Here is a 23836-nt window from a genome sequence, read left to right as displayed (position 1 = left end):
GTCCTCTTGTCCATCCTCACTCCCTTCACCTTTGGTGGCCGTGCCTTCTGCCATCTAGGCCCTGAGCTTTGGAATTCCCTCCTTAAACCTCTCTCCTCTTCACCTCTCTCTCCTCCTTTAAGGCCTCCTTAAAACCTACATCTTTGACCAAGCTTTTAGTCACCCCACATAATATCTTTTTTGGCTTGGTGTCAATTTTTGTCTGATTACACTTCTGTGGTGTCTTGGGTCTTTTTTCTACATTTAAGGTGCTATATAAATGCAAGTTGTTGCTTTTCTTAGGATATTATACTTCTGTCCCCTTTGTTTATTATTTGATAATTGCATGTGTAAACATTTTAATTTTGAATGGTCGATAAATGGGAGCAAGTGGAGGTTTGTAAGTTTAATTTGCTGTTACTTGTGGATGGACCAAAGTAAATAAAATGAGATGCAACAGCTGTGATGCTCACAAACAATGGAATCGTTTTCTATTTGTTTTCTGTTCAGGACGATGACTTTGAATTCACAGGAAGTCACTTAACAGTACGCAACGGTTATTCTTGTGTTCCTGTGGCACTTGCAGAAGGTCTTGACATTAAATTAAATACAGCTGTTCGACAAGTCCGCTATACTGCCTCAGGTCAGTTGGTACAAATTCTGTGTGAATGAATTTGTCTCATGAATTCCAGGCTGTCTTGATACTTTAAAATTTGTAAATTCAGTTAGGTGGATAACTTCGTAGTTGATTAAATTGTGTTTCATATTATACTTCAACTCAATTTCAAGGGTTCTGCTTGTCTTTGTTTGCTTTTTGTGGTAGATGGTACATGATATGAGACTCAAAATATTTAGATGCTGATTTGAGATTAAGTAAAATGAGAGGAGGCTCATGTGGAATATAAACACTGGCATTGACCTGTTGGGCCAAATGGCCTGTATCTGTGCTATAAAAACTATGTAACCCCACAGAATACTTGTTTTATGCCACTCCAAGTGAGCTCATATACATATTAAAGCTCCCTCCACTGGTAGATATAATACTGCAGCAATACCATATACAACATTTGCTCCTTTTTAATTCTCCCTTCCATGGGCAAGCCCACACTTCCTATAAGCTGAAATGTAACCTTATAAATGAAGCAGTCTTGGATAATGGGCTGCAGGATGAACAATGAACCTGTTTACTGATGAGTGCACACTAGAAATAATACGGATTATCACTGTAATCCCCGATCTGTTTGACTGAAGGACTAAGAATTAGGCTTATTAAGAAATTAAATTAAGCAGGAGCAAGATCAAACACAGTGGGTTTGACTAGATTACATAATCTGTTACAAAACAATAAAAGTTTGGAATCTTTAGCAGTTTTCTGCAGTACTTTAAATAACTTGCATCCTTGATGAAATGCTTTTACGTTAGAAAGACCAATTCACGAATTTCCTCCACCTATACAGCAGCACCTCAAAACGGGAGCTGAAGAATCAATGTCACCAGATCCAGTTATATTCCTTACTCTACTTTGAAATATAAGCTTGGACAAAGGAGAATTAAAAGGGTATCTTTCAAAATTAAAGCTGTCAGTCACAAGCGTGTTCCAAATGGGCAAACAATCTTTTTGCCAGGTTTTTCTGATTTAACATTTATACCTATGAAACTGTTTCTAATACCTGGGTGTACATTGTAGTGAACACTTGATAAGTAGTCCACCTAGACAGATAACTTAATCTACCTTTTGAAGTGGAATTGCATGAGATAATATGATGCTTTCAGCAAGAAGTAACCAATTTTGAAGGGCCAACAACCTGACCAGCTATCAGAATTCCATAAGTAAATCATAAAAATACATTGTCTTTTATAACTTGAAGCAAGACAGATCTCCAACATGGCTCCATCAGCCTTTTCAGTTGTCTGCAGGTCCAGCTCCCAACAAAAATAAACGTACCCTAGACTTGTGCAGCCATATTTTTTTTATAGGACTGGAAGCACTTCTCCAAACATCTGTGCTCCAAAATAGCAATCTCCCATATTTCTGTGCCGTTTTCAGTTGAGTGCTAAACAGTGTAGACTGCAGACTTGATTGATCAATGCGTAGTATCAACAACCGTCATAGGAACATAGAAGGAGGCCATTCGGCCAATCGTATCTGTGCCGGCTCTTCAAAAGAGCCATCCAATTAGTCCCACTCCCCTGCTCTTTCCCCATTGCCCTGTAATTTTTTTCCCCTTCAAGTATTTATCCAATTCCCTTTTGAAAGTTACTATTGAATCTGCTTCCACCACCCTTTCAGGTAGCGCATTCCAGATCACAACTCGCTGCGTTTTTAAAAAAAAAATGTCCTCGTGTTGCCTCTGGTTCTTTTGCCAGTCACCTTAAATCTGTGTCCTCTGGTTACTGACCCTTCTGCCACTGGAAAGAGTTTCTCCTTATTTACTCTATCAAATCTTCTCTTACCATCTCTGCTTTAAGGAGAACAACCCCATTTTCTCCAGTCTCTCCATGTAACTGATGTCCCTCATCCCTGGTACCATTCTAGTAAATCTCTTGTGCACCCTCCCTAATGCCTTGACATCCTTCCTAAAGTGTGGTGCCCAGAATTGAACACAATACACCAGCCGAGGCCTAACCAGTGTCTTTTAGAAGTTTAGCATAACTTCCTTGCTTTTGCACTTTATGCCTCTATTGATAAAGCCAAGGACCCCGTATGCTTTTTCAAGCCTTCTCAACTTGTCCTGCCACCTTCAAAGATTTATCTACATACACCCCCAGGTGTCTCTGTTCCTGCACCCTCTTTTTAAAATTAGTTTATAATGCCCCTCCTCATTCTTCCTACCAAAATGTATCACTTCACACTTCTTTGCGCTAAATTTCATCTGCCATGTGTCTGCCCATTTCACCAGCCTGTCTATGACCTCCTGAAGTCTGTTACAATCCTCCTCATTGTTTACTACATTTCCGAGTTTTGTGTCATCTGCAAACTTTGAAATCGTGCCCTGTATACCCAAGTCCAGGTCATTAATATATATCAAAAAGAGCAGTGACCCTTGGGGAACACTACTGTATACTTCCCACCAGCCTGAAAAACATCTGTTCACCAGTACTCTCTGCTTTCTGTCCCTTAGCCAATTTCGTATCCATGCTGCCACAGTCCCTTTAATCCCATGGGCTTTCATTTTGCTTACAAGTCTATTATGTGCTGCTTTGTCAAACGCTTTTTGGAAATCCATAAACACATCAACCGCACTACCCTCATCAACCCTCTTCTTTACTTCATTGAAGAACTCAATCAATCACGTTAGTCAAACACAATTTGTCTTTAACAAATCCATGCTGACTTTCGTTATTAGCCCATCATTTTCCATGTGCCAATTAATTTTGTCCTGGATTATTGTCTCAAAGTTTTCCCATCACTGACGTTAGGCTGACTGGCCTGCAATTGCTGGGTTTATCCCTCTTCCTGCTTTTTTTGAACAGGGGTGTAACATTTGCAATCCTTCAGTCCTCTGGCACCACCCCTATATCTAAGGAGGATTGGAAGATTGTGGTCACAGCCTCTGCAATTTCCCCCCTTACTTCCCTCAGTAACCTAGGATGCATCCCATCCAGACCGGGTGACTTTTCTGCTTTGAGTAGTACCAACCTTTTAAGTACCTCCTCTTTATTTTTATCCTAGCCAATATCGCTACTACCTCCTCCTTTACTGTTACATTGGCAACATTCTCGTCTCTGGTGAAGACAGACGCAAAGTACTCATTTGGTTCCTCAGCCATGCCCCTTGCCTTCCCAAGAAGATCTTTTTTTGCCCCTAATCTGCATCAACCTTCCTTTGACTACCCTTTTACTATTTATATGTTTATAAAAGACTTTTGGGTTTCCTTTTACGTTAGCCCTTAATCTATTCTCATATTCTCTCTTTGCCTCTCTTATTCACCTTTTTAGATTGCCTCTGTACTTTCTGTATGCAGCTTGGTTCTGTACTGTATTATGAACCTTACATTTGTCATAAGCCTCCTTTTTCTGTTTCATTTTAACCTCTATATCTTTGGTTATCCAAGGAGCTCTAGCTTTGGTTTAGGAAGTGAGATTGAGTTGGATCAGGAAGTGTGTCACTGAGACTGGGATTAAAATTCTAGTATCTGAATTGCAAGCCTTAATCCTGTAACATTGTTAACTTCTTCGTTTCTTGTCATTTTTTTTCTTGTTAAACATGTCACTTTTTAAAAAATATATAAATCCTGTGGGAATTTTATTTTAGCTATAGGTGTGGAATTTACTTTCCTATAACGCAATTCTTGGGCTACGGTTCCAAAATGAAAATAGATTATTCATTGAAAGCCAGTGGAAATTCTGCTGTGGGCCATAGTAAAATACACCTATCTGATGAGAACTGCTAACATTATAACTTCTGTGCCTAGAACATGGAGGGGTGGGAGTGGGGGGAATGTTTTACAGTTTACTATACATGCAGTTAGGGTAATGTAAAGAAAATTACAATTTTGCTTTTAGAAGATTTATTCCACTTCTGACTGTGTGCTCATGAGCAACTTGAGCTGAGTTATTTTCTGTTAATCTTTTTGGTTATATTACTCCTGTGTTCTTTACAGCTATTTTGTGCTACGTTTGCATAAATATTTTGCAGGATGTGAAGTCATTGCTCAGAATACTCGTTCGAACAGCCAGACATTCATTTACAAGTGTGATGCAGTTTTATGTACTCTCCCTCTGGGTGTGTTGAAACAGCAGCCACCAGCAGTTCAGTTTGTACCACCCCTTCCTGAGTGGAAAACTTCTGCCATTCAGCGTATGGGCTTTGGAAATCTCAACAAGGTATGGCAACTTCTCTGATCAGAGCACAAGAAAATTGTGTAAATTATGAGTTCCCCCCCATATCTTTCTAAATACCTATATTTTATTTTCTCCAGTATTGGAATCCAGAAAAAATAATTTTCCCCCCTCTAGTTTAAGTAAGAAGGTTATTGAGTAGATGATGTAGTGTATTGTGTACTGTTGTGAAATATTATACTATGTTATGGCATGGAATGGTAAGATAAGTTTGTAGATACAAGTCCCAGTGTGGGGCATTACTGATCTCAGCAGGGTCTTTGAGGATTGAGAGCAATGCTGTTTCAGAATGTGGAGTTCCCTTACCTTGAGTACAGAAATTTGATTAAAATATCAACTTACTTGGTTGAAGATGAGGTGAAAGAAGCCAGTCCTAAGAGGAATAAATTCTGTTGTTTGTTATGAACAAGTAGCTATTTTCTGGGTATGGAAATGTTTTACTTAAGGAAAGAATAACAAAGGAAGGGTTGGGGAATGGAGGGTTATGGGAACACCCCAGAATAATGCCCACTACTGGTCCTCAAGTACTTGTCTGAAAAATGTTTTTCTTAAATTTACCTTTAAGTGATTGACATGGTGACTGACCCCTTAATTGATACCACCATTGTCAGTGTGATTCGAAGTAAAATGTACATTGTTTTCCATCTAAACCCTCATCCCTTTTCACAATAATGTCAGAATTTCATCTCAATTGGATTGTTGACCTTCCTGTCATCTTTCCCACTTTTGCCCAGAATTCAGTCAGGAGATAACATTGTAAACCATAACGTCTGTGGGACAATTAATTTTTAAACACTGCGCATTAAACCCCTATATATTTGTAAGAGATGAAAAAGGGCAGAGAACGAATAAGGTCTGTAGCAAATTGGAGGCTACACACATAGCTGTGTAACAAAAAAAAAGAATTGTAACTACAGTTTTAGAGGCGTGATGGTGGAAGTTGTAGAAATATCAAGCAAGAGATTGTGTGGGAAAATTTTTAGATTTGTCTTTAAACGGAGCCCTTAAAAGTGTACATATGCATATATTTTTTAAAGCCATTGTACATTCTGATGACACGAATGCTTGTAGGAGGAGTGTGTTGATGCATTCAATTATTTTGGTATGACTGTCTTTACTGGGATCAATGTGATTCAAGGATTGAAGCAACTTATTTGTTCTTGGTCTCTGGGGATCAGTTGAGTCTGAGAGGGAGCACTGATTTACTTATTAGGGCTATTGTCAATGATTGAGTCTTTGTGATACGGAAGTGGGGTTAGTTTGTGCCGAGTGAGCCTCCAAGAATGGGAAGTAATTGTACAGTTCCTGGCGAAGGCCAGTCTGATTGGGATAAGTCCCAGATGTACTTCAGCTGCATGTTGGCCATAGGGAGGACTTCACTCTATCACAAGAGGGGGGTGCAACTATTTGCAGTTATTACCAAGACTGTACTCTTTGTTGCGAGAAGGACCTCGCTTTGCAGTGAGTAGGTCCAGCCGCACTAAGATTAGTCCTCTGGAACTGTAAGAGTGGTCCTTGAGGAAATATTTAGAAGTCTCTATGTGTACTGCTAGGTTATCTTTTTTGGTGATTAATTTTGGCTCAATGGTGGATATCCATGGAAAATTGCAATGAATTCTACTACTCAGTGAGTGTGGTAGCTGGGTAACTGCTGATGTACCGTAATTGATTGAAATTTTCAGCAGAAACATAGCGAGAATAAATTATTCAGCATCTGTTAATACTCTCTTTGCATTCCCTGCAGGTTGTATTATGTTTTGACCGTGTATTCTGGGACCCCAGTGTAAATCTCTTTGGTCATGTTGGAAGCACTACTGCCAGTAGGGGAGAATTGTTCCTCTTTTGGAATCTCTATAAAGGTACTTACACAACAAAAATGGATTCTTATGTACTAAAGAAATCCACACTTACTTTGACAAGGAAGAAAGAATAATGAGATGTGATATAACTTCAGATAGCAGTGCTAGTTTACTTTTTGGTTATGAATGAAGATAGATTTCTTAACGGGCAAGAACAGTTTAAATTCAACTCTGTCTATTCATAAAACATTTTGGACGTGAATAGGCATTTACTGGAACTGTTAAAAATTTAATGTGTAATTGGAGGCAGGTGGGGTTGGGGGGGGGGGGGTAAATGTTGCGTTATGCACATATTTTTGAGTTAACCAGACTAGTGTCTGAGATTCACTATAAAACTTTGTTGTCTAAATTAAGCATTAAGCACTGCTAATTCTGATATTCAGGGCTCCCCCTTCAGTATGTTTTCATGACCAGCTGACCTGAAGCTTATTTAAAGGAATTGCTGGAATGTTCACCCGTGGCATTTTCCCACCAGCAAAATCCATTTTAAGTATTTTTCTGAATATATATTTTTTAAGGATCATCCCGTTCATGCAGAACCATGTCAAATGCATATTGCTTGGAGTTGTGATCCAAAATGGTGCTCCTGCCAATGCTGGGCAGAGGTTGAGTCAACAAAAATGTTCTCAACTACTATAAGAAATTAAAAATAAAATTGACCAGAGAGGATATCAAATTTCAAAAAGTCTGTGATTCTAATTACAGTGGAACCTCCATTATTAGTACCTTCCCGACTATCGGTTGGAATATTTACGGGGCAAGGTCCTGCACTACTTGTTGGCCTGTTGCGCAGCCAGCTAACACCAATCTCCTCCTGTTTGAATTAAATCAACCTCAAAGCAAAAGGAAGATTAAATTGAATTTGTGATATTTGTGTTGCTCTTGGCTTCATTCCTGTGCCTACGATTTGCTATATTGTACATGTCAAGCCAGAGTTTGGGATTCTAGATTGTTGGCTAATTTCCATTGACTGCAGTGATGCCCCCGCACAAAGTTGGATAATAGAGGTTCCTCTGTATGGCATGTAGCTCCTTTAAGTAGTCTAGGGAAGTCCCAGAATCTTTAGTTTTTTTTATAAACATCTTTTATTGTTAAATGTTCTCCAAAGGGAACATTTTCACATCCTTTCAGCTTTAGCTGCTGCAGAACTTAATCCAACATTTGGTCATTTCACTTGTGGTTTCATTTTCATTAAGAAAAACCACAAAATAATCTGAATCTCAGAAACAAATCTGCAAAATGTCTGGTTAAGTTCTGTAAAAGCTGTTGTACTATTGTTTTGCTACTCTTTATTTATTCTGAGATTTAAAATAATCTCTTCTGTATGGTCTGATGAGAAGTGCTAAAAGCAGAAAGAAATTATTTTTTTGGTGAATAGCATGCACCAGCCATGCTATGTTTCTTCTTGTATTAACATATTAATGTACGATATGCACAGTAAAGATGAATGGAGCCATTGTTTTAGCAAATTTTAGTCATTTCTTTAGTGAATTGGACACCGGAAACTAATTGCAGGAGCGAGTCAGAAAATTCTGACCACTGCTTCCATTGGTAATGCTTAATTTTGAAATAATTGTAGGTATTAATAATATACTTGATCCTTTAATACCTTTCTTGACCATAATGATTCTAAAAAAATTTAATACTCTAATACAGTAATTTTAATTCTATTTAACAAACCCAGTTTACAGTTTTCAATTTTAACATAACTTTTTTCTTTGATCATAAGTAACTTATTGTGAAGTTATGATCTATCATAATTCCTGATTTTTTTTGGGGGGGGTGGGCTGGGGGAGCTATTTAAAAATGTAACACTTAAGATCAAACACGGTCCCACAGAGAATTGGATCCATGCTCAAATTTGCTTGTAATGGTTACGTTCTGCAGATCAAGATAAGACATGTCTGCACTTTGTAGTTACATATTTTTCTTCCTCCCCAGTAATTACTCTATGATTTTGTTTGTCGTAATACCTCATTTTGCTTGATCAGAGCTTTAATTTACGCTGCAGCAATTCTTAAGCAGCTGCAACCTAGAGTTTCTACTTTGATACAATGCAGTGATAATTTCAGTCATGATTTTCAGTGCAACGCTGTCCAAATAATGTTAAATGATGGGTGGTTCACTACCTAACAGCTCTGAATATCCATCAAGTATAAGATGCTGCTTTTTGTTAATGTTACTGATCCATGTTTAGCATACTATGTTGTGGCACACAGCCTCACTGCTTAACAATGCAAAAGAGAGGGAGGTGCTGGAAGTCTTAACGCGCATCAAGGTAGATAAATCTACGGGACCTGATGAAATGTATCTCAGGACGTTATGGGAGGTTAGGGAGGAAATTGCGGGTCCCCTAGCAGAGATATTTGAATCATCGACAGCTACAGGTGAGGTGCCTGAAGATTGGAGGGTAGCAAATGTTGTGCCTTTTTTTAAGAAGGGCGGCAGGGAAAAGCCTGGGAACTACAGACCGGTGAGCCTGACATCTGTAGTGGGTAAGATGTTAGAGGGTATTCTGAGAGACAGGATATACGGGCATTTGGAGAGGCAGGGACTGATTAGGAACAGTCAGCATGGTTTTGTGAGAGGAAAATCATGTCTCACGAATTTGATTGAGTTTTTTGAAGGGGTAACCAAGAAGATAGATGAGGGCTGTGCAGTAGACGTGGTCTACAAGGACTTCAGCAAAGCCTTTGACAAGGTACCGCATGGTAGGTTGTTACATAAGGTTAGATCTCATGGGATCCAAGGTGAGGTAGCCAATTGGATACAAAATTGGATTGACGGCAGAAGACAGAGGGTGGTTGTAGAGGGTTGTTTTTCAAACTGGAGGCCCGTGACCAGCGGTGTGCCTCAGGGATCGGTGCTGGGTCCGCTGTTATTTGTTATTTATATTAATGATTTGGATGAGAATTTAGGAGGCATGGTTAGTAAGTTTGCAGATGACACCAAGATTGGTGGCATTGTGGACAGTGAAGAAGGTTATCTAGGATTGCAACGGGATCTTGATAAATTGGGCCAGTGGGCCGATGAATGGCAGATGGAGTTTAATTTAGTTAAATGTGAGGTGATGCATTTTGATAGATCGAATTGGGCCAGGACCTACTCCGTTAATGGTAGGGCGTTGGGGAGAGTTATAGAACAAAGAGATCTAGGAGTACAGGTTCATAGCTCCTTGAAAGTGGAGTCACAGGTGGATAGGGTGGTGAAGAAGGCATTCAGCATGCTTGGTTTCATTGGTCAGAACATTGAATACAGGAGTTGGGATGTCTTGTTGAAGTTGTACAAGACATTAGTAAGGCCACACTTGGAATACTGTGTATAGTTCTGGTCACCCTATTATAGAAAGGATATTATTAAACTAGAAAGAGTGCAGAAAAGATTTACTAGGATGCTACCGGGACTTGATGGTTTGACTTATAGGGAGAGGTTGGATAGACTGAGACTTTTTTCCCTGGAGAGTAGGAGGTTAAGGGGTGATCTTATAGAAGTCTATAAAATAATGAGGGGCATAGATAAGGTAGATAGTCAAAATCTTTTCCCAAAGGTAGGTGAGTCTATAACGAGGGGGCATAGATTTAAGGTGAGAGGGGAGAGATACAAAAAGGTCCAGAGGGGCAATTTTTTCACTCAAAGGGTGGTGAGTGTCTGGAACGAGCTGCCAGAGGCAATAGTAGAGGCGGGTACAATTTTGTCTTTTAAAAAGCATTTGGACAGTTACATGGGTAAGATGGGTATAGAGGGCCAAATGCAGGCAACTGGGACTAGCTTAGTGGTATAAACTGGGCGACATGGACATGTTGGGCCGAAGGGCCTGTTTCCATGTTGTAAACTTCTATGACTCTAAAGCTTGCAGGTGTAAACAGCTGTTGCTACAGTTCAGCAGCAACAAGAGCTTTGTTCCCAATGTGACACATTGTTTGTGCTTATTTATATTCTGAACAGACTCTATTTCGAATAAAATGTACATTTTAAAAAATATTTTATTCTTGGACACATTTGGATCTATCAATAGCCAACATACATTTTAGCTGAAATAAGCATTCATTGATTCCCTTTTCTTGGAAATGTATATTATTCATAAGACTAAAGTTGATAAATATTTGGACATAATTTTTAATCCATGAATGTTGCGGTTGCTCTGTAGTTGCACAAATATGGAACCTGCTGTGAGTAATCGTGGGCATGTGGTTACAATTCCTTTCATTAGTTATTTTGTCCGTTACCAGCCCCAATTCTATTGGCCCTAGTGGCTGGAGAGGCTGCCGGAATCATGGAGAACATTAGTGATGATGTCATTGTCGGTCGCTGTCTAGCCATTCTAAAAGGAATATTTGGCAGCAGTGCAGTACCACAGGTATGAAGTTGCTTAGATTGCTTGATGTGTTTTTTGTAGTGTGTATCTATCTGTCTTTCTGTCTGTTGGTGGGAAAGAAATGGAAAAGAGGGAGAGATGGTTTGTGCTTTGAAACCTTTTTAAATGATTTTTAACTTGACTGTTTTTTGATTGTAATTTAGCACTTTATTTATTCTACAATATAGATCTTTTGATAGCTTACGGTGGTACTTTCAGAGGAAAGATGAAAGCTGAGTTTTGTAGAAGGATTAAATAAACAAGTTGGGATGATAATTCCAGTTGCAAGTGTTAAAGCCTTTAGTTATAGCCTGTTTCCTGACAGATGCCAGCAATTAGAACGTTAAGATACCTCATTAGAAGTGGTTGCCACATTCAAATCTGTCAATCCCAACAAGGTCCTTTGCATATTCTAATATATGCTAATCAGCACAAAGTCCTATGTTGCTGCACTAATGCCACAAAATGAAATACAGGAGAAAACAATGATGAACATGTTACTTCCAACCTAAGCTTTTCATTCATGCCAAGCATCCAGGTTCTTTGCTGACATCACTACCAAGATCAGAAGGAAGGACAAATGCATCGATAATTTATGATGCATGAATAAAGTGTCCCAGCTTCATCAAACTGCACACGGTTAGGAACAGGGGTAGGCCATTCAGCCCCTCAAGCCTGTTCTGCCATTCAGTTAGATCATGGCTGATCTGCATCTTAACTCCCATCTATTCGCTTTGGTTCCGTAACCCTTAATAGCCTTGCCTAACAAAAATCTATCAATCTCAGTTTTTAAATTTTCAATTGACCTAGCCAATTTTTTTGGGGGTGGGTGGGGGGGGAAAGAGTTCAAGATTTCCACTACCCATAATGTGAAGAAGTGCTTCCTGACATCACCCCTGAATGGCCTCGCTCTAATTTTAAGATTCTGCCCCCTTGTTTTGGACTCCTCCAACCAAGGAAAATAGTTTCTCTGTCTACCCTATCAACTCCTTTTAATCATCTTAAACACCTCAATTAGATCACCCCTTAATCTTCTATACCCCAGGGAATACAAGCCTAGTCTATGCAACCTGTTCTCATAATTTAACACTTTAAGCCTTGAATCTGCACTGCACCCCTTCCAAGGCCAATATATCCTTCCTGAGATGCGGTGTCCAGATCTGAACGCCGTACTCTAAATGGGGTCTAACCCGAGCTTTATATAATTGTAACATAACTTCCACCCTTTTGTATTCTAGCCCTCTTGAGATAAAGGCCAACATTCCATTAGCCTTTTAAATTATTTATTGTACCTGTCCACTAGCTTTCAGTGATTTCTGTGCTTGAACCCCTAAATCTCTGCTCCTCCACAGTTCCTAGCTTCTCACCATTTAGAAAATACTCTGATCTATCTTTCCTGGGTCCAAAGTGTATGACCTCACACTTCCCCACATTGAACTCCATCTGTCACAGAAATGCTTACTCATTTAATCTATCAATGTTCATCTGCAACTTTCTGCTCCCACCTACACTATTTACTGTGCCACCTAACTTGGTTAGAGGGTAAGGCAAAATAAAGAAAATTCTCCAAGATCAAAAACATTTCATTTTGGTGCTACTCCATTGAAGATGAATCGATTATGGCCGTAGGAACAGACTGGAAAATATTCCTGAAGTTCAAGCATCTACCCCAGGGTCCCAGACGACTGGTGAGTTTACATTGCAGTCTCCTACTAAATTCATCAATATACTTGTAAATAGTCCTATGTACAGTAGTCCATTTTTACATCTGCTTTTGTAAATCTCTTTCAAAATGCCATCTGTATTCATTTCCACAGTTTGTATATTCCTTTTTTGTCATCAGGTCAGTTGCTGCCTTCCACTTCTACTCCATCCACTGTGGAAGCCATTACCATTTTGGATAGGACTGAAAATGACCAGGAATTCTCTAGTGAGGAGAAGCCGTCTCTACCGATGGGAAAAGCACCCATCCAGGAAGGAGAGTCCGAAGTATGCTGAAAAGTGGCAGGAAGATCCATTGCCTGTTGCTAGATACTCTGCAATGTCTGTGCAGGGGCATTTCAAACATTCAACAAGTTATTCTTCACCAACATAGGAATTGCTAGACAAGAAAAGACTAAGGCACATTTAGTTCACTGTCTACCATACTGGTAGTTCCATAATACGATAATGGAGCTGTTGACTAATTAAAGCAATCAATCTCTATCAATTAGTTTACAACAGACACAGACAGGAGGTGAGGAAAACCCTAGTGGTGGAGAGCTTTGGGAACTATAGGTCCAAAGTCACCTGTTCCTCCCAAGCCTGCTATACTTAAAGGGAAACATCGGTCACAAGAAATGGGCACCAGTCCTCTTGCATCCCAGAGTCTTGGTGAAGAAGGCCATGCCAATGTGCTATCTAGCAATAACCAGATAATGCACGATTCTATGAAATTTTCCCAGACATGGTTGAAGATAAAGTAGTCTATCTGCTTACCACAATTATGGGAAACCAGCAACATTTTCCAAGTAGCTCAGGGAATTTGCCGTTCAGAGCTCTTTTGAAATAACTGAAAACCTTTCTGCAGAGAGTATAGGGCCAAAATCTGCCTCTGGATTGGCTTCTTTCTCTTTCCCCCCCGCCCCCCCAATCTCACTCTCAGGGGTAACATCCACTGGAGCATCCCTCAATAGATGGATCCTCCCAAGCGCTGGTAGCCAGTCTTTCTTAAATCTGAAGTGTCTCCTATCCCCTCAAGGATGTTTATCCAAATGCAGGGTTATTAATCTGATTAGCATTGCTTTTCTTTTACAAACATGATAGTAAACATTACACTGAAGTACATTTAAATGTTGTGCACATTTGATATATTGCGATGACCAACTGCCATAGATTATAGGATAACTATAATGTGTTTACAAAATTATAGAGTAACAATATTTTATTTGTGTAATTTTTTTCAAGTCGCAGGAAAAGACATTTATTGTTCTCACTGTGTCTGAAATGTTGTCTTTTTCTACTCCACACAAGTGTTTAAAACCTGGTTTCTGTATAGATTGGACTCTTCACCTTGGTGGCTGCTCACCCTACTGAGTGGAACTGCAATCATTGCTACAATGTTAACACTGATCTGGCACTTTTTTTTCCCTGCAGCCCAGCAACATATTAAGGTGCCCTGATGCTTGTTGCAAAAAGTACAGTTATATTCACTATAATAAGCTCGCTGTGTGTATGTTGCACTTGTGTACATTTAGAATAATACACTCCTTTAATGCGATGGAGAGGGCAATGCATAGCGTACATTTGAAACGTGTTTGCAATTCTCCGCACTGATGCCTTAGAATTCCCTATGCATCAGTGCAGCAGGATTAACTGTTTCCATTGCTGTGGTTATGCATGGTAATACAAATTGATTGCCATTGCTCTGACCAACATTAAGTTCAGGCCTTGACTGGGAAATTCAGGTAAATTTGCCACGTTGTGATGTGGCAATCACTACCTGGTTGAAATTTAATTAGTTCTACGCCCTAGTAATTGGCTTAATTGTTGCTGTTAATTCATGTATGTTAAAATTTCACTGCCCTTTGAAACCCATGTGAGAAGAATGTGGGCCATCATTATCACTGCCTGGCAGCACTTTTGCACCAAGTCATTCATTATTTATCTGGCGGTGCATGGGTTTCACAATTACTGTCGTCCCTCTTGTGTATTAGCACGCATGCTCAGTTTCTGAAACTATATACTGCTGTCTTTTTAATTAAAGAGATTTAAAAAAACAGTATTAGCGCATTTTTTCCATGAGGGGTGTAATGTAGCAATTGGCATATTGGATATCCCCCCCCCCCCCCCCCCCCCACTTCTCACAAGTTATTGCATGTAACTAGGGCTGTACATTTTTCAAGGGGTGTGTTTTTTTTCTGCAGAGTTTCTGAAGTTCTACAAGGTCGGGGTGACCGATTTGTATTTCATGGAGGTTTTCTATGTAGTGTGGAGCACTGATTAGGTCCCTTCAACTTCATGAAGGTTCAGAGACGTAAAAAAAAAATGCACTCTGTACAAAACATACAGCCATGCATGTAGCATGGATTTAGATTGCAGGCCAACGTCACAATGCAAAATAGTGTGTGTAACATCCAAAAACTGAATCCTGTTGCTAGACATGTACTTCTAGTAGTATATTAAAAGTTTTGCATATGGTACACTCTTCCAGCAAGTGTCGCATTTACTTCCCTTTCCGTCACTTTTCAAATTTTCTAAGTACTCCCTCTACTGCACTGAAGTATTAGCCTAGATTTTGTGCTCAAGTCTCTGGAGTGGGGCTTGAATCAACAACCTTCCGACTCCGAGGCGAGAGTGCTACCACTGCACCATGACTAACATAATACAACTGCAGCGTTGGGACCTCATTCCCGTGAGACCTCCCTTAATACCCCAGTGTTGCCACCCACTGCTGATAGACCCTGGTACCTCCCGCAATGCTCCCAAAATACAGCACCCCCCACCCCCCCATAAAATCAGTGTGCAAACACTGGAACCACCCTCCCTTCCTCTCCTGACCGACCCCAGGAATTGTCTAGCAAATGAAACCCCACATTCCAACCCCAGTACTAGTAAAGACCCAGTTCCATCTCCGCAGTACTGTCATCCTTTAGAATAGTGCAAGTAGAGCATTTTACTGCCCACCCTTACATTTTCAGACATGCAGCTGTGTGTTGAAGCAATAAATGTGCAGCTGTGTGTTGAAGCAATAAATGAAACTTCTCCACATTTTAATGATCTATATAAAAATGGTTCTTCAATGGGACTTTGAATAGTGTGTAAAACATATCATCCTTAGCATATGTTTTTACTATAAATATTATTTAAACATCTTTTAATATCTAATTCCGAATAATTGCAGCATGCCACTATGTATGCAATATCCATTAGTGTTACTTTTTAAAACTATCAATTAAACTAATGTATGAGATTCCCTGGCTGAATTTTTTCTGCTTTCTGAATGACAAAGTACACTTTACTTTCAGTGGTATTCAACCTCTACCAAATACCACAAATGGAATTTATCCATGGTTATCTTCCTTAGCATGTGTCAGCATTGTCCTTGGATATCTGTAACCAGATCAACCTGGTATGTTGGTTTATTAATGAAGACAGCCCATAACACGTGACCCGGAAACTGCCCTGTGCATGTTCCAACCTCATCAACTGAGATGTACAGTGGTAAATATTTTCTATGCTGCACTTTGTTTAACTATAACACAGACTCAGTTTGTGAAGAAGCTTGGGGAAGAATTCTCTCTGCCTCTCGCCTCTTTCAATGTTGGGGGCCATTGGCAATTCTCGGAAAGAAAAGCTGAGTCTAAAATATATGAAGCTGCTATTCTGATGACACTATGAGCTGTCATAAAGGAAAAACGTTATATTCAAAAATAAACAAGAAAATGAAGTGCCAAAGGAATAAAGCTTTTCTTTATTATGCTTTCAACCGATACTTCAGCTGTAGAATTTCACTTCTTTCTCCCGCTCCCCTTTCAAAGTGTGCATGGTCAACCAGGGTTTTTGAAGATTACATTTCTGAAGAATGCTTCAATTGCTTGAGAAAGAGTCATAATGCAAATAGTCACTGAATAACCCTTATTTGTGAGGTAGAAAAGTGGTTTGTTACTTTCTCAATTGAATACTTTTCTCTTTCCCCCCCCTCTTTATTTTTATCCTTACAGCCGAAGGAGACTGTTGTCACTCGCTGGCGTGCAGACCCATGGGCACGTGGTTCCTACTCCTATGTGGCTGCTGGCTCTTCTGGTAATGACTATGACTTAATGGCACAACCAGTGACCCCAGGCCCCAGCATCCCTGGGGCTCCTCAGGTAAAAATCTGATCATTAGACTTTGGCAGTTTTATAGTGAAATAATTAGTTTGAGAAGCGAGGTGCTTATTGATTACTGCAGATATTCAATGTTTGTTGATTCTATTGCAGATTTATTTATTTGCAAAATCACAGATATCAGAATCACAGACACAAACTTGCTCCATCACTATCCCAATATTGTCAATAGAATTTCAGTAAAGCTTAATGGAGGAAATTTTCTTTTTACAAATTAAACTGAAAGCACCCAGTGGTACATTTATAAATGTTGCCCTTCCACACTTGAGTCATGTCTGGAGAGAGACCTGGTAGTGGCAGAACAAATTTGGGGCTATGAATTAAGATTGTTATATAAGGAATGTATACTCAACATTAAAGTGCAATTTTTGTTGCAGCATACTGATACAAATATGGTAAGTCTATTAGCAACACTGGACATTATTCTGATGATATGACAATACAAGTAGGATTTGGTGGCCTAGCTTAGAAGTTTGCCTCTTTAAGAACTTGTCTATGAAAAACACAACATTCTTTCAAGGCAGCAAATGCTGTTTATTTCTGTTGAACAGTCAGCTACTACAAAGTGTGCGACTTTAATATTTTGCAATAGTGCTTTTCAATTCATGATGGGATCTAACTGGTGTTCAGCGCTTGGATCATGTACTGTGGAAAACACAAAGGCATTTTGCCTTGTGGAAGTGTGAGCATAGTTTGTGGCAGACGCCGTGAAGGGCTGCGTGCGACCTACTTATTTCATTTTGACAAGTGGAAGGATAGTGTGGAATTGAGTGGTTATGAAAGGGATGAGGCATGTAGAAAAGAAAACAGCTAAGAGATGGAAATTATTTTTGGCAGGAATTTGCAGCTGAATTAATATAAATATGGATGTATATGCCCTCTAGGTGCCCAGGCTTACGGAAAGCACTAACGTCGAGCTCTACAGTTATTTCATCAGGAATATTCGGTTATCAGGCAATCTTTGAAGAATAAGTTGTGTGTGCTTAATCTAAATGTGGATAATTTTTTTTTACACAAGTCTTTCTTCTCTTTGAGATGGGGAAGAATTATTTGAAGTCTTTGCGTAAATATCCCACATGAAAAGTCATGCTTTATTTTCTCACACAGAATTTCCTGTCAGAATCGCACAATCTGTGGATTTTTTTCTTTTGGAGAGCTGTTGGCACTGTTGCAGTAACATCCTGATTGTTCGGCTGGATTAAGCAGTACAGAAATAAAAATGTAGTTAAATTCAGCAGACTTACTGTTAGGCTTGTCTTTATATCTGGATAGATAGTCGGGCATACTCAACATTTGTCAACCTGACCCCATCCATGAAAGTGTGAGGGAAAAATTGTGACATTTCTCCAGATCTTGTATGATAAAGCAAAAGGAAGAAGATGATATTTTTAATTACTTTCTAATATACCACACACAACACAAGTTTTCAAAGCTTACATTATGATCATTGCCACTCTTCTGTCCTGTTGTGTGCTTCTTTGCTCTCTTCTCTGCCTTGCTTCCTCCCGTGCTCTCTCGCTCCCTTGCTTGCGCTCTCCCTACTCCCCTTTCACTTCTAGTATGTTCTTCATTCCTTCCTTTCTTTCCTCTGTCTCCTCCACTTATTTTACTTATTTTGAATTCCCTTTTTTCCTCTTCTGTCTTTATTCCTTTCTCCTGCTTCTCTCTGCAGCACATTTTCTCCTTTTTGTCTGTAGCAGTTGCTCAGCTGTGTGAGGAGACTGCAGGAAATGGGGAGTGTACTGGCTACTAAAGGTGTCCGGAGGGCCCATTGGAAGAGATGGAAATTGGCGATGGAACAAGTGGCAGGCAGAACATACTTGGAAGAGGCATATTATCAGGCAAAGACTGATTAGCTAGAAATGTCGCAAAATCCTGATTAAACACACATGCCCTAGAAGCTCCTGCTGGGTTATGAAAATGACAGTTATATAAAACTCCATGAACCAACCGCCCTTGCTGATTCTGTCAGGAGCTTTTACCTGGGAAAGTCTTTTGCTGACATACCTGGAACTAAATGAAGAGAATTTAATTGCACAAGATTAAATTGCGTGCTCATTCCTATCCTGGGACAGGCCCATACCTCAATTTGAGAACTTTGCTCTGAATGGAATGTGCTGTGGTGCATACAGGAGCTGAAGTACAAGGAACTGGGTGCCTAATCCAGCTAGCAAGTCCACTGGATTTTAAGTTAACTGAAGGTCAGTACCTCACATGGTCATGTGGTACAGATACTGCTCAGTATAGCACTTAGCTGTAAAGAGCAGAAAATCCCAGGTTTGATTCCCGATCTGTGCTGAATTAGTCAAGGTAGCAGTTTCTACCAACTTTAACAATCAGCACCAGTGCCCCTAGGCTAGGGTGGGGAAATATTAAACAGTTCCTGATTGATATTCAGTGACCTCAGAGACCAGGAAGGAGGCATTGACAGCATTAATGAGAGAACTATTGGACAGTGGGGAGGTACCAGTAGATTGCAAATAGGCAAACATAGTGCCTATGGGTCAAGTTATGGCGTGTTGCCAGGGCATGTGGAACTGCATCCTAGCATGACTCTACCTTCAGAAGAGAGGGGGAAAGGTGTAGGATAATTTAGGTTAATCTTAAAATCATGCCTCGTTACAAGCCTGTTAAACATAGAATGGAAAATTTTAATGGCAGTAATTTAATACGTTATCTGGAGAACTGATTTCATTTGCTTTCTTTCGTTACAGCCAGTCCCTCGTCTCTTTTTTGCTGGAGAGCACACTATCCGCAACTATCCTGCGACAGTTCATGGTGCTTTATTGAGTGGATTAAGGGAAGCCGGTCGAATTGCTGATCAGTTTCTGGGTGCAATGTACACTCTTCCACGACAAGCTACACCTGGCATCCCTACCCAACAACCCAGTAGCATTTAATTTTTAAAAAGAAAAGATTCATATGGTGGAAATCATCCTTATTAGATTTCATCTGGAAAAAAGCTACTGCAGCCCTACAGTAAACTTACTGTAGACTTGATGCACTGGTTTCAAACCTCCTTTTCTTCTTCCTCATTACTGCCAAGTGTTTGGGGCATCATGAGCATGAGACTGAGCCAAATGGAGCAGCTTACTCTAGGGGGCCACTTTTGACCAAATTATGTGACAGCCCATTCTAAAGCCTTGGGTATTGTGTAGCATTAACTCCTGTGTAAATGCATCAGACATTTTTTGTTCTTGAGAGCAAGAGTGTGAGTGATTGTATTATTGATGGTGTTTTTTCCCAGCCATACTAGTATGTGCTTTAGGATATTTTGAGTGTGAATTTACATAAATAAAAGTTTTTTGATGTGATAGTTGAAATATTTCATCAAATTGGCATTTGTTTTAATGTGTGGTTACTGTAAACACTAGGGCTATTAATAGAACAAGGTAGCTCAATATCAAAATTTGTTCTGATTTTATCATTTTTACAATGTTTACACTGCATAATCTAGGTTTGTGAGGAGATTTTTTTTGGACCATTCTTACTTGCTGTAATAAATTTCAGTATATACTACGTCCCCTAATTTACTCAGGGGTTACTTTTCACTCTAAAGTATTTAAAATGTCAAATGATCTATGCTTGCTTGTGTCACAACTACCATTCTTGCTTTTTTTTTCTGAAATGCCACCTAAAAATGTGGTATAAGCTGGAAAAAGTTTTGTTTGAAATGGATTGAAAATACTCTGTACCGAACTGATACCCACTCTCCCTTTGGGCCCATGTGCTATGGAGCAGTGTTACTCAAACTTTTTAAGGGCTGCAATCTCAACCAATGTCTGACTTGAGGCCACTCTGAGAAACACTGCAACGTGGCACAACAGAGTGTGGTGGCACACATGATCATCTGTGCCCTTCAGTCATGTCACAGGGTCCCTGGCTGCAACTGGCTCCCTGGACATATCACTGTGGTGTTGAGGTTTTGTTTCAAACTCTTATTGTTTTTCTATGTAATGTTTGCTTCTTAAAGTCAAGGACCAGGGATATTTGTTTCCTTCCCTACTTCAACTCTGCAGTGCAACAGTACCCTGCACCCCATTTTACACCAACAAATACTCCCGGATATGAGTTTCACGCACTACTAATGGTGAAATCCACTTTTAATGATCACTACTTGTAATCTTGTGGATACAGTGCTCAAATAGAACTCATTTATATGAGCTCTCTGGATTTTCCATTGGTTGTTTTGATCAAAATTGCGGTGGAATCCTCATTACTGAACAAATGAATAGCGTTGATGTAGTGCTTTAAAAATCAGTGCAGCAAATAGCTGGTTAATTAGCTTCTGAGCCTCTTCTGCCGATGCACCGCTCGTGATCTTGGCGCTCTTAATGTTCGTCCTCTTTTCGTTCCATCCATTTTCTGTCCAAAATCAGTACTTTGTACAGAACGCTGCGCAGCGCTTTTTTGTTTTTGGGATGTTAATGATGCCGGCAAAGTGATGTTTATTAATACGAACATAAGAACTAGGAGCAGGAGTAGGAGTAGGCCATATGGCCCCTTGAACTTGCTCCGCCATTTAGTAAGATCATGGCTGATCTTCTACCTCAACTCCACTTTCCCACCTGATCCCCATTTCTCATGATTCCCTTAGAGTCCAAAAATGTATCGATCTCAGTCTTGAATATACCCAATTACTGAACATCCATAGCCCTCTAGGGTAGAGAAGCCCAAAGATTCACAACCCTCTGAGTGAAGAAATTTTTCCTCATCTCGGTCCTAAGTGGCCTACCCTTTATCTTGAGACTATGACCCTTAGTTCTAGACTCTCCAGCCAGGAGAAACAGCCTCTCAGTATCTACCCTGTCAAGCCCTCTCAGAATTTTATATGTTCCAATGAGATCACCTCTCATTCTTCTAAACTCCGGAGAATATAGGCCCATTTTACTCAATCTCTCCTCATTGGTCAACCCTCTCATCCCTGGAATCAATCTAGTGAACTTTCGTTGCACCACCTCTAAGGCAAGTATATCCTTCCTTAGGTAAGGAGACCAAAACTGCACGGTAGTCCAGGTGTGGTCTCACTAGAGCCCTATATATTTGCTGCAAGACCTCCTTACGCTTGTACTCCAACAACCCCCTTGCAATAAAGGCTAACGTACCATTTGCCTTCCTAATTGCCTGCATGTTAACTTTCTGTGATTCGTGTACAGGGGCACCCAAATTCTTCTGAATATCAACCTTTCTTAGTCTTTCACCTTTTATTCTGCTTTTCTATTCTTCTTACCAAAGTGGATAATTTCACATTTCCCCACATTATACTACATCTGCCAACTTCTCGCCCACTCACTTAAGCTGTCTATACCCCTTTGCGCCAGAGAAGGTGGGTCTCCTAGAGATTTTTTTTGCAGCTGAGTTGGGTTGCTAGGCCACTTCAGAGGACAGTTAGAATCAGCCACATTGTGTGGACTAGAATCATGTGTAAGCCAGGCCAGGTAGGGCCAAAGGACATTAGTGAACCAGTGGGGCTCTTGCAACAATCCTGCAGCTTTCATAGTCAAAACTAATTGATTTATTGATTTAATACCCTGGTAGGATTTGAACTCTACCTTTTGAGTTGCTAATCCAGTACAGCACTTATGGCACTTTAAATAGCTGAGCTTTTCTGGTGTTTAGTATGCTGATAAGCATTGATCAGTGTCCCGCACAGTGCCTTTGGGCTGAAAATGAATTAAATGGAAAGAGCGCCAACATTAAGAGCGCTAACATCATGAGCAGTGCACTTAGGAGGAGAGTCTGAGCAGCTGTTTAAAGCACCAGTCAGCAGTACTGCAGTCATTAAGAATCACCTATACTGATTAATCAATTTTTAGGGATAATTTGAGCAATTGGCAAATAAATCACTAAGTTCATTATGCTGTATCCTTTTGGATTTTTCAGATTTATTCCTCCAATTTCCCTGCATCCCTATTCTCCCAGGTGCTTATGGTTAGACTCTTTACTAAGATGGTCTTAGTTATTGGTATGTCTAGTTATTGTGTTTCCTACATTACAATAATGACTACAGTTCAAAATTACAGTACTTCATTGGCTGTAAAGCGCTTTGGGACGTCCTGAGGACGTGAAAGGTGCTATATAAATGCAAGCTCGTTCTTTTTATTTGCTGAGGTGGTACATTGTCACATTTGGTGACTCAGCTGAAGATTTGTGTACTTCACCATGCACCTAATTTACAAAAGCTTTCATTTTAACCACTGTACCAATGGTTTCCTTTATCGTATCTTTAGTGTGCCAAGATGTAACAAGGTTTTTTTTTTACTGTGAATTATTGACATTTAACGTTGTCAACCCTAGTGTCTACTGTCAAAGCAAATGATGTTATGCTTTTTATTGGTTGTAAAAATGATGTAGATTGATTAAATTACAAGGACAGTTTCTAAACTAAAGTACGCTGAACTGACTGCTCCCATTAGAATTGACTGCCAGACCACAGAAATGCATGAAATGCCAATTGACTTATCATTTTGTACACATTTTAAACAGTGGAAAAGCAGTGTAATTTTTATTTTTGGCTTGCCAGATTTATATTTTGGCATGCAAAGAAAAGTGTGAAATTGGCACCTTGTTTGCTAAATTCTAGAAGATTTTGCACTTTTTGTCATCAGTGTGCGAAGGCTGCACCTTGTGTAAGGCCACAAATATATTTTAAATAAAAAGTTGAATGTATGAGTTATTCAGTTGTGATGATTTTTTAAAAACTATAAAATTCAGAATTTTATTAATGCAATGTTTAATTAACTAGGTTAATGGAAAGTATGTTTGTTTTTTCCAGGGTCATCTTTTCCCAAGTGACTTGGTAGATAAACGCACTGCCTGATTTACTGAGGTATTCAAACCAGCAAGGTCCAGGTTTGGTCTCTGATCTACACTGTTAGCTGATCGCATTTGGGGCTAGCACAATTGGCCTCTGCACCTGGGCTGGGGGGTGGGGT

General features: G+C 39.7%; 1 protein-coding gene across 3 annotated transcripts in view; it reads left to right on the top strand.

Annotated features, from left to right (window-relative positions):
• kdm1a (lysine (K)-specific demethylase 1a) overlaps nucleotides 1-23570 on the top strand; it is a 59467-nt gene extending 35897 nt beyond the window's left edge. For all 3 annotated transcript variants that reach the window (XM_068006748.1, XM_068006750.1, XM_068006749.1), the window contains 6 exons: nucleotides 490-622; nucleotides 4619-4806; nucleotides 6566-6680; nucleotides 10910-11037; nucleotides 16737-16883; nucleotides 19616-23570. In XM_068006748.1, the coding sequence (XP_067862849.1) occupies nucleotides 490-622; nucleotides 4619-4806; nucleotides 6566-6680; nucleotides 10910-11037; nucleotides 16737-16883; nucleotides 19616-19801 (897 nt within the window). In that variant the 3' untranslated portion in view covers nucleotides 19802-23570. The remainder of the gene's footprint in view (nucleotides 1-489; nucleotides 623-4618; nucleotides 4807-6565; nucleotides 6681-10909; nucleotides 11038-16736; nucleotides 16884-19615) is intronic.
• Nucleotides 23571-23836: the final 266 nt, after the last annotated feature.

This window comes from Heptranchias perlo, chromosome 26 (genome assembly GCF_035084215.1).
Source record: "Heptranchias perlo isolate sHepPer1 chromosome 26, sHepPer1.hap1, whole genome shotgun sequence".
In the NCBI taxonomy this organism is placed as follows: domain Eukaryota; kingdom Metazoa; phylum Chordata; class Chondrichthyes; order Hexanchiformes; family Hexanchidae; genus Heptranchias; species Heptranchias perlo.
Note: the sequence above shows the minus strand (reverse complement) of the source record. Positions and strands in the feature narration are given on the sequence as shown.